This window comes from Barbus barbus (genome assembly GCF_936440315.1).
Source record: "Barbus barbus genome assembly, chromosome: 24".
NCBI classification, from domain to species: domain Eukaryota; kingdom Metazoa; phylum Chordata; class Actinopteri; order Cypriniformes; family Cyprinidae; genus Barbus; species Barbus barbus.
The window spans coordinates 6,686,091-6,698,427 of NC_136752.1; the positions used below are offsets into that span (position 1 = coordinate 6,686,091).

At 39.4% G+C, this 12,337-nt stretch overlaps 1 protein-coding gene across 1 annotated transcript; it reads right to left on the minus strand.

The window, feature by feature from the left end:
- Positions 1–3,258: 3,258 nt before the first annotated feature.
- On the minus strand, positions 3,259–4,137 carry cldn20 (claudin 20; the record flags this gene model as incomplete). Its single annotated transcript, XM_079375004.1, has 1 exon — positions 3,259–4,137. The coding sequence occupies one exon, from the start codon at positions 4,135–4,137 to the stop codon at positions 3,259–3,261; it is 879 nt and encodes a 292-aa protein (XP_079231130.1).
- Positions 4,138–12,337: the final 8,200 nt, after the last annotated feature.

Sequence of the window (12,337 nt, forward strand, 5' to 3'; positions counted from 1 at the left end):
ATGTAAGAAGAATAAAGACATATATTAGGAACATGGATGCGTCACTGTTGCTGATCCCAAGAGCTCATGAACACAATGCGGCACAGCTTCTGTTCTTTTGATGAGTCTCTTATTCTGAGCATTTGAATTGTAGAATCATTTTCAGTGTCGTGATCGAGAATAAACAATGTCTACATCTGTGTAAACAAAGCACATGTAAAGTAGCAGATGAATATGAGCTGATTTAACCTTAGTCTGATCAGTAAGAGGGGGTGTGTGAAGTGTGCCTGGCTTAATCATGAATGCTGAGTGAAAAAGTGGCTGCACTGTGTGATGGGCAGTCAGCTGTGTAAATGGAGCTTATTTGATGCTTCGATTCACTCACGGAGGAGTATGCAGATTCTCATTTGGACAGGCCTGACTCCTGGCCGACGCAGCCAACCAAGACACCTCGTACCACACACCCCCATTATGAAGAGCGTTTGCAGTCAGATCACGAACTCACAACAAAGAGGGAATGATGTGAAATAGAGGAGCCAGTTGTGCAAAAAGTCATTGATGTGAGCATTAGCTCAGAATGGGCAGAAATTAGAGAACAGTGTGTTATACTTGTGTTTTCCAGAGTCAAACAAACATACATGTTCTGCTGTACTGTACAGGCATGTGCTTTAATTGGATTTGATAGTTTCACATCATTACTGGCCACACATCAGTTTATAAATGCACTAAATAAAGCCCTTATTTTGTCAAGCCAAAATAGAAAATTCAAAATGACAAATTTAACACAAAGCAACATTCAATGTAGTCAGCATTCACTGTGTCATGATGAAGAGTTTTAGCAGCAGATTTCTCCGTCAATAGTATTTCTCCATTGTTGTCTCTCAAAAATAATGTACATGTGCTGATATAAACACACTCATGGGGCTGCGTTCACACAACAAACCAAACCCAATTCTTAATTTTTGTGCAGTTGTCACATGACTTTTTGCATGTGACCTGGACTGAATAGGTGACTCCTGTGGAAAACACTGGAAAACCTGACACGTTCATTGTAACAGCAACACATTTTATAATATAAATGAATATATCATATTTTGATTTAATAGGACATTAGAACAGTTTTGACTTCTATCATCAAAATATATTTAAAAAATATTTTTGCACTCTGCTGTATATTACTTTGTATAATTAAATTAATTATTTTATTATTTACTGCAAAGGTCGATAAAATAACATAAGATAAATAAAAATGGTGTTTTTGATTAAAAATCACAAGAAGCACAATCCCAATCTGTTTACAACAAAATCACGTGGGGGAAAAAAATCATTAAAATTCACATACAAACATACGCAAGAGAGGAGTTGAAAATGTATGAATCAATGTGATAGTTATACAATGGCTCTATTTATAAAAAACCATATATGTCACATGATGATAATTAAATTTGGGCCACATTCAACTTCAGTGTGAACATAGTCTAATGTTTACAGTGCAGTCCAAAAGTCTGAGACCATAATGGAAATCTGAGATTTTTTGTCAAAGTAAAAATATGACATTTAAAACAAAGAAACATCAGAATAAAAATCCTGAGAAGGAATATTTATTCTGCACTATTTCTAAATTACACTTAAATTGTTGTGCTATATAATAATTTGTTGATATAATTTAATTTATAATGAAAAAATATATTAATTTAGAAAATAATGCAAAATAGCATAATTTTCAACAGTGGTCTCAGATTTTTGGACCCCAATAACTATACCAAGCTTACAGTAAAACAAAAGCCTTATATAAATAAAGGTGACTTGATTTGACCGTACATGCACAATAAAGCAAGACATGATCCATTGACACTGTTTAAAAAATGGTCTTGTTGCTCTCTTTCATTGTCACTTTCAACCATTGTGTCAATTTCTAAAGCATTCTGTACATGCGTATCAAACACAAAGAGCAGTATGTGTGCTTATATGTGAGACAGAAATGAAAGGCAGAAAATGTCTTGCTATGGCGTCTCTCTGGAGACAATAGGAGCCCTTGACCATCGTTACGATGGAAACAGCACAGACAATGACATTTAGTATTAGCTTGAGTCAAATGCGGTACATTATATCATACATTGCTGTCTTCCACTGACTCTTTGAAAAAACATTCAACGGCTTGACTGTAAGTGAAAACAGCTTAGCAATCAGAAAATCTATGGATGGTTTGACCGAATTGAGACGCAGACCAAAGGTGTAATTGTTGCCCAGCGGGGGAGTCTGAAGCCACCGCTGAGATTTCTGTCACCTTGGTTCTACTTTTCGACAAAAGTGTGAACAGCATGTTACTGCGTCCTGTTTGCCCTAGAACAGGACCGACTGCACTTCCTGCAGGCACGACACACTGACGCACAGCATCATGATGATTGGGTGCAAGCCCCCATTACCCTTCTAGCAGGAGTACGAGGGAGGGAAGGAAAGCTTATGTGTGTGTGTTGGTGTATCTGTACCCGCTCGCAATAAATGAGCACTGTGCACCCATCCGTAGCGAACCTAATGGAAAAGCAAAGAGCATCATTACCTCTGACGATCTCTGGCGCTGTGCCTCTCCCCCATCACCATTCTTTGAAAAATATGGACTGGACATGTCAAAATCCCTTTTCTAAAGGACACGCACCATTTAATGGACAGCTGATGGGGTGAAGCATCCTCAGGTGCAAGCTTGATTATCCCGTTCACAACTGCAAGCTATTTTGCGGCATTATTAACAGCATTATCTACGAACAACATGCACATACTGCCTAATGTATCATCTACAAGATTCAGAATTAGAACTTGCTAATCTCACATGGTTCCAGTTACCAAAGGGTTGCTAAAATTGCTCTTGAGAGTTTGCGTTTTAGTTTGACAAGGTAATGAAATGATGGGGCAACTATAAAATGCTAATTTTTTTCAAACCAATGCACCTTCAGAAGTTTCCTTACATTAATATCTTGATAAATTCCCCTTACTTATGTTGCATTTTTATGATACGTCACCATTTGGCTCCCTTTTTTACTTGTAGTTGCAATAAAAACCATGTACCCGAGGATTCACAATCCTTACTTTGTCTGTTCCGGGGCTTTGGAAATACCTCCACTGCCTTGCTTGCTGTGAGCGAAAGCACAGATGAGAAGGGTTGATAACGGCATCAAAGTCATTATTCCTCCTGCTGCTCCACTGCTTTTCCCCTCCTCTTTTTGCTGCTCACAAAGAAAGGCAGTCTGATAAGCAAGAACACTCTAAATACTCGATTGTTGTTTACACGTAGTCATGCAGAATATAGACGGCCTTGGCGTCTTGATTTCGGGTTCGGGATGGAGAGTGGTACTGCTTGTCTTTCTCCAGGTTCAACCTCTCCAGGTTCACAGACTTCTCTTGTTGACAATCGTCCGCTTGTAGCTTTTCCTGATGTAGTTTCTCTCGATGCGACTCCTCTCGTTCCGGCGGTTCAGTCTGACTTTGCTGTTCGCGGTGCTGCTGTTTCTGTTGGTCGCGGGTCGGCTGCTCCTGGCGCAGCTTCTGCTGTTTTGGCTTGTCGGGGTGGGACGAGCCCGAATCCAATGGACCGCCTCTTCTTCCAGGACACGATAAGCAAAAGATTACGCCTGCAGCTAAAAGGAATCCTGCCGACACAAATGCCACGTACACCGCTGCGCCTGGCTCGTACTTGCTGCTTTTGGGCACTTTGGAGTCCATAAACGTAGTGATGACCTCATTGGTGAACCAGGATGCGGGCACCAGACACAGGACCCCTGCTATGATGAAGCAAGCCCCTGCGGAAATCGCCGTATGTCCCTTAGAGCGATAACTGCCACCCCAGCGAGTACATTTCAGCCCTAGGGCGGCCAGGCAGAGTCCCATTGTCGCCATCATGCAGGAAAGCACCATAGTGGTGCGTGCAGTCTGGAGATAAGCCGGCAACGCCAACACCGAGTACTTAAGCGAGCAGCTGAAGACTCCGGTGCTGTACCAGGTGCAGTCCATCCACAGTCCCTGCATCTGCGAGATGGCAGTCATGATGTTGGAGCCCACATCTGCGCTCACCTTCCAGTTTGGTAGCAGAGTGGCCACCGTGGCACTCACAACTCCCAGTACCGCCAGAATGAAGGCAAACATTTGCATGGTGGAAGACGGCATCGTCGGTCCCTTCCCCCTGCGGCCGTCCCTCTCACCTTGCAGTGGCCCTCGGTGCGCTGCGTTTCCCTATCAGCCCGGCGCAGGACCTGACAGCAGATAATTCCTCCGCACTGGCTCTGCAAGGCTGCGATAAAAAACAGAATGAGAATTGAACTGAGCGAACAAGCGTGACGGTCTGACAGATGAGGCACGGGGTCTGATGACTGAAAGGGAAAGCTGCAATTTTTTTCCCACCCTATACTTATTTGGGACGTTTATGTTTTAGTACACCCTGAACCAGTCAGCGTTTTGGGGGGAAGTGACTTTGAAGCGCTGTTGAAAGGCTAATTGTTTTTTGACTTCGCCACTGCAGAAACACCCTTTGGCATGGGTTATGCTGTTACAAGAATGCATAAAAATGGCACACAAGCGCTGCAAGGTAGAAATTTAGCCAATTATCTGGGCTGTTTTGTCTGAGTTAATTGATTTTTTTCCTTATCAGTGCAAACCATTTGACAGCTTGGAAATTAGAAAGGGAATGAAAATTACTATCTTTTGTTGTCCTTCAAACGGTGATGAATCTCATGAATTGATCAAGACAATTGCATTGTGAGTGTGCATTCTGTTTCATTCATTTCAGAACAAACAAAAACCTTAACTTACCCTTTCACTGGTGCGCTATGGTGATGTTATGAAGAGATTTCCTCTAGCTTCTGAAGAAAAGGGATGTTAAAACTGTTAAAACAAGCAAAAACTACTGTAAAACTGCCTCTTTCTTTGTCAAATAACATCTCATTAGCAACCCAGCACAAGTCTGAAAGCTATTCAGTGTCCTATAAAAGAACCCCCACACCTTCCCGTTGTGAGTGACTGGATGTTTCACCATGTGATCAGTAATCACTGTACCACTGGACTCCTCACTTGAAGGTCATTCATTCAGAGAACACGGAGTAGAGGGAATGTCATGCAAGGAGGTGATGAATATAATAAATACTTTTTTTGGCATAAATAAACACAATCTGCTGCTGGAAATCAATTCTTATTACATGTGGCAGGCAATTATCTATGGCTGCACTGGTGTGATTCATTTTTGATAAGTAGCAAAGGAGGAAATTGCATATGGGACTGCTACAAAGAAACCTGCTTTCTGTCACTCTTTCTGCCCGCTGTAAGAGAAAGCTGCTAAATGGACAAAGACAGTTTTTCAAGTATAACCTACAATAAACATTTATGTTGTTTAAGTCTTGTGCAAGGCGGCGTTCACACCAGCAGCAATTTTATAGCTGGAGGTCACCGCTTTGTTATTTACTAGTAGGTGCTCTTACTGCTGGGTTCTCTAGTGTTATTGGTGGGCTGCACAACTGGCTTTTAAAGATCTGATGACAAATGAGATGTATTGCCTGTAAAAAAACGAGATATCATTCGCTTTTGATAATGTGTCATTTTTATACTAACAATGACGTAATAATGACAATGCAGGGGAAATGTATGCAGTTTGTATGTAAATTGCAGCATTGCATAATCCATCATATCATGAACAAGATGAATGATTATTAATGCATGAACTCACACAGAATGCCCATGACTTTTATGTAGCCTACCTTTTTAAGTACGAATCATGTAGATGAATCATGTCTGTACTCCACTAGTATCTCATATAAGTAAATTATAAAGTTGTCTATATGATTATACTTTATGCACTCTACTATGTGTACCCTCCAAAACAATAGGCTACAATTAATGTGTTCATGCTACTGTTGTCATTGTACTATTTATGTGTCTCATTCCTTACAACTGAACACTGTACAAAGAGCACAGCAGCAGAAGTTTATAATGTTTATAATGCACCGAATTTCAATTTTTAATAAAATTTTGCTGGCAAACAAATGTTTAAAAAGAGAAACAGTGGGACATTTAGATTTGTGGCATTCAGCAAACAAGCATCTTATAGTAAATGTGACATTGCAGAAATCGCTGCAGAAGTCCTTCTCACACTTAGTTAGTTAGTTTAGAAATGTTTAGAGTTTATAAGCACATGCAAATTGTCAGAGTCTCTTTTGAGTCACAGCATTGAGCATGTGCACTAGCAGCATGTTTAGCCTCTGGCTGTTTGCAGAGCATGGGAAGAGAAAATGGAAATGTACTTTTCTCATGGGGATGTTTTTCACTCACCACAACTCACTTGTTACTGCTCATAATTGCCTCTTTTCTTTTTATGGTCATTATATAATCTGTATTTTCGACACACTTATTAAAGTTTAAATTTACATTTTTAAAGCTAAAGAAATAGCTGTTAAAAAAAGAAGCTAAAAATGACTTTGGTGAGTAAATAAAACAAATACTCACCAGTCAGCTGGTAGTTTTAAGATTGTGTTTCATATTTACTTGTAAGAATATTCTGAACCTTTCTTATCTGTAGTGTTGTGAACAAACATATCTGTCATGACTTGTACACCTCAGTGACAGATTTGTCTTCCAAAGTTAATCTAGCATGCATAACATTTTTTATCATGTTTTTTTGTTTGTTTTCAAAAATTTTATAGCTGATACATTTTCTCAATTCAGTCTTTAGCAGGGGTGGCAAAAGTTTTCATATTGGTCTCTATATACGTACCTATTGATTTTTCATTATTCTTTTTAAGTGCAGTTTAAACACTCAGCAAAACAAGATATAAAGGCTTTGATTGTCCAGAATGTGTTTGTTTGTATTATGTGTGTTGTAGGTTTTCCTTTCTCACTGTTATAGAATACAATAAATGAAAATGGACATTTGTAAGCTGTTTTATTTTCTTGTCTACTTACTACTTGTCACATCTCATACAAGTAATAAACCTAAATTAGTTTTTTAGAGCTTTTTAAACATCTTGAAATCCAAGGTGAACAGGGTCAGTAATGAAAGAACGTCTCACAATAGCGGCCCACAGAGCAGTGGCACAGGCAGAGACTGTATATCTGTCATTAAACAATGAGGGCTGCTTGTTCCAGCCGGTGGTGGAAGCACATCTGCACAGCCCTGCACCATCACTGCTTCTCCACAGTCACAGACGTATTTCAGTAAAAACGACACATTTACCACTGTCAATGCTGCTGTCACTGTCACCCACCATCAAATGAGAAGCAGCATTGTTTAAATGTCTAAAATGTGATATAGACCTACAAAATTCTTTGAGATGGTTACAATTAAGACATCTTACCCAGATACATACAGTACACTCCGGTTAAGCTGTAGTTATTATATAGAGACAATCTCAACTCCTTAAATGCTTGTATCCTAAATGCAACTATACAGCATTTTTATAGTATTGACATTAACATCATGGTTTTCTGTAAAGCTGCTTGTGCACAAATAATTTGATTTGACATCTGACAAACTTCAAATCATTGTAGTGAATTCAAAAAATCACTCCAACTTTATTTCTACACTTTCTAAAGAAAACATGAGTGTTGCTTGCCCATGCAAAAGTGAATTGGCATCACAATGCATGTAGAGTTCATCTGAGTGGGTTTTTAGCACATAATGTGGTTGCTAAAGGTGTTGTTATTTTTTTAACGAGTTGCTATGTGGTTTCTAAAGTGGTCTGAGTGGTTTTTGACACAACATTGTGCAGAAATAAGGTGTTCTTTTTAGCACGCCGCTGTGCAGTTGCTGCCGTGTTCACAGTGGCTTTTAGTACACGGATGTGTTGTAGAAAAGGTACTCTGAGTACAGTTATATAATGAATATGGGCTTAAAGTGCACACTCTGAGCTTTGATTTTAGGGTATTCTCATCAAAATTGGAGGAAAGATTAAGGAATTAGCCTACAGCTCTTTAATATGTACCGCCCCCCCCCCCCCCCCCCCCCCCCTTTTCAAGGGACCATAAGTAATTGGAGTTGACTCAAAAGCTGTTTCATGGACAAGTTGTTTCATGGGCCATTCCTTCGTTATTTCTACATCAATTAAGCAGGTAAAAGGTCTGAAGTTGATTCTAAGTGTTTCATTTGCATTTGGAAGCTGTTGCTGTGAACCCACATCATGCGGTCAAAGGATCTCTCCATACAAGTGAAACAGTCAATTGTTAGGCTTCAGAAACAAAACAAATCCATCAGAGAGATAGTGGGAACATTAGGAGTGGCCAAATCAACAGTTTGGTACATTCTGAGAAAAAAAAGAACGCATTGGTGAGCACTGGACGTCCACGGAGGATAACAGTGGTGGATGATCGGAGGATCCTCTCCATGGTAAAGAAAAACCCTTTCACAGTATCCAGCCAAGTGAAGAACACTCTCCGTCTCCACGAGGCAGATGTGTCACTGCCAAAGTCTACAATCAAGAGAAGACTTCACAAGAGCAAATAAAGAGGGCAATAAAGGTGCAAACAACGCCAGATTAGATTTAGCCAAAAAAACATCTAAAAAAGCCAGACCACTTCTGGAAAAGCATTCTTTGAAAAATTAAAAATTAAGATCAACCTGTACCAGAATGACAGGAAGAAAAAAGTACATGGAGAAGGCTTGGAACAGCTCATGATCTAAAGCATACAACATCATCTGTGAAGCATGGAGCAGTGTGATGCATGAGCATGCATGGCTTCCAGTGGCACTGGGTTACTGGAGTTTAGTGATGACGTGACAGAAGACAGAAGCAGCCGGATGAATTCTGAAGTGTACAGGGATATACTGTCTGCCCAGATTCAGTCAAATGCAGCAACGTTGATTGGATGGCGTTTCATAGTACAAATAGACAATGATCCAAAACATACAGCAAAAACAACCCAGGAGTATGTGAAGGTAAAAAAGTGGAATATTCTGCAATGGCCATGTCAATCTCCTGATCTCAACCCGATTGAGCAGCATTTCACTTGCCTAAGACAAAACTAAAGACTGAAAGGAACAACAACTGAAGTCAGCGGCAGTAAAGGCCTGGCAAAGCATCACAAAGTAGGAAACCCAGTCTCTGGTGATGTCCATGAGATCCAGACTTAAGGCAGTCATTTCCTGCAAAGGATTCTCAACAAAATATTAAAAATTAATATTTTTATTTATGATTATATTTATTTGTCCAATTACATTTGAGCCCCTGAAAATGGGGGGACTGTGTAATGGTTGTAATTCCTAAGCATTTTGTTATATTTTTGTTTAACCCCTTGAATTAAAGCTTAAAGTCTGCACTTCAATTTCATCTTGATTGTTTCATTTTTAATTCTGTTCTGGTGGCATGCAGAGCCGAAATTATGAAAATTGTGTTAGTGTCCAAATACATGGACCTAACTTATATGTGGTTTAAGTGGATTTTTGTTTGTGGCTATACAGGAATAAATTACATTTTAAAATGCATTTTAATATATTTTTTTAAATTGGATTAATATTTTACAATGTTTTCGTTGTACTTTTAATTTTTTTTTAAATGCAGCCTTGATGAGCAAAAGAGACAAAGTGACTTTAGTCTATAGTGTTGTTGTTGTTGTTTAGTTTTTTTTCTTCAACGTGTAAAATTAGTTACAATTATATCAAACTTGAATCCAATGCGAAATTCCAAATTGCACAGATTCCTATTGAGATGAGTACATTTTTGCTTTTGATTCCACCTTATTATGCCCCTACAGCAGTGGTTTTCAATCCTGTTCCTCGGGACCCACAGCTCTGCACATTTTGCATGTCTCCCTTATCTGACACACTCGTTTGAGTTCATGGAGCCCTTTCCTAATGAGCTGATGATCTGAATCAAGTGTGTAAATTAGGGGCACTGTGCAGATGTGCAAAATGTGCAGAGCTGTGGGTCCCCAGGATCTAGTTTGAAAACCACTGCCCTACACTCCCTAAATTCGAGTCAGGCCCCTCCTTTAATTTGTTTTTGTTTTTGTATGTTTTATCCACCAAAAAAAAAAAAAAAACTGATAGCTTAAAAACTATTTTATTCAGCATTACTTCAACTAATATACTGTAAGATGTGTCCAATAAATTGCTGTATAATAAGAAAGAAGGATAAAATCTCACTAACCTGTTGGTCTTGACCGCTAAAGCCAGAATATGTCAACACACTTACACATGTGTAGTCAGCAAGAACACACACAAAGTGTGTGACGTCCAGGTAGTGGGCGAGAGGAGCGCCCTAAGCGTGACACAGGGTGGACTTCAGGCTGAGCACAGCACATTCCACGAGCTCCGCGCAGGCAGTCATAGTGCCCAGCCTGACTGTTCCCACTCCTTTCACTGCCCCTGTCAAGACCGCGCCAAAGCCAGAGTCTGGACTAACACTTTCCTCGGATATCTCCAGTTCTGGATGCAACCTGTGTCATGTCTTTGCTCCTTGAGTCCAGAAGGTCCAAAAACTGTGACTGAGATCCAAACCAGCTGATTCGGAGAACGATGGGGCTGGAAACCCAACGGTGGGCTCTCAGAATGGTTTTGAGAGAGGAAAACAGGCTCTAGGCAGTACCGAGTCTGCTCTGATTACTTCAACACTCTGTCAGTTGATTTCAGAGCAAACAGAGGGCAGGGAAAGCCCAGCTTTGGGGTCTGTGTACTGCGAGATACAGCCACTTCCCACGCTTGTAAAGATCCATCCCCCAGAGTAGTGTTTGCTGCCTTCCTCTGGCTGCTTCTGTTGATAAGGATGGAGTCTCATTCACAGTTTATGTGCTGGAGAGGTGGGCCGTCTTTATGGTCCTCCACACAGGTGTTACTGTGGCAACAGGAGCTTGGGCTGCTTTGCCATTTCCCCAACATTTGTTTTCTGTTTGCTCTTCGAACATACAGTATATTCATGATTCTTAAAAGGCACACTTTGGCATTTCAGTTTGTTAGATTTTAAAACACATTTCAAATGTATCATGGAAAGAAAGGTTTACTCAGTGTTCCCACAATTTTCTGCATTTAATTAAACTAACGGCTTGAGAGATTTCCATGTAAACTTCTTTTAAATAAAATAAAATTTTTCCTGAAAATGTTCAAATTTCCCCTTGCTATTGGTTGGCAAACAAATCCCAGCTCACACCATTTGTAGATACAAAGTACAGTAGTTTTTAATAAAATTGACTTTTATGTTTATACATTTAGACTTAAGAAAGAGGAGCTTTAGCAGTTCATTACAAAGCCAGCAATATTCATAGTGTATAATGCCAGGCTTATTTAGAAATCTACAAATGGTTTACTTATGGTACGTATTAGTAATAATGACCTAGTCAAGTCAAGTTTATTTGTATAGCGCTTTTTGCAATACAAATTATTTTAAAGAAGCCTAACAGAAAGTATTTTGTAAGCTTGTGTCAATAACGCACCACTGCTTTAAGTTTAAAGGCTGGGCAATGACAATATAAAAAGATGATACATGTGATTTTTCTAGATTTTAAGATTAAAAAAAATCTTCCATTGATCTAATCAACAGGGTCGGCACCACTTTTATATTTGTGTACTACTTGCATTTTTTCAACTTTTTTGCGTTCTTCGCACATTGACTCGCGCTTGAACTTTTCTTTCTTCCATATATTTAACTGTCTATAGTCAACCTGATTACACATTTACACTCAGTTGCCAGAACATGATAGAGAGTGGGAAATCTACATCACAGTGTGTTGCCTTCTGGGTAACGGTCGGCTTATTTTAGGAAACGCTCAGGAGCAAACACTGTAAACAAACACATCACCCAAAAAAAAAAAGACAGTCGTTTTATAGGAATCATTTTTGGAAGACAGCTTGCGTAAAATTGAATATGTAAATTTATTTAAATAAAAAATTGTTCAGTTGTGTGTCCGAGACGCTGCAAATATTCATTACATAGTGTTCAGTCTCATTCACTAAAGTGGTACTGATATAACTGCTAAAAGAATAAATGCAATATAGCTAGTTCTAAAACTGTGTTTTATCATGGTTTATAATTATGTATAATGTCATGTTGGAATTACTGAGCCTTAAAGCTGCTCAGTGTTAAAGCATGAAGCTATTACAAGTAGCAGAATAACTTTGAAATTGTGTATTGTGAATGCTAACAAATAAGCCCTTGCCTCACAATAACATTTGCATCCTGCAGTCAACTTGACATTATTTTGAAGGAAATGGATCATATGAGCTCTGCCTACTTTACTCCCATTGGTGGCCACCACAGACCCAGTGCTCATTTGCATAAAGTCAAACTTCACGCCTCTGAAAATTGGCAATTTGTATTGAAAATGAATGACTTCCAGTTGCCGCAAATCGCCGCCAGTGTGACCGACTCCATGTAACATGCTAACAGGTTGTTTT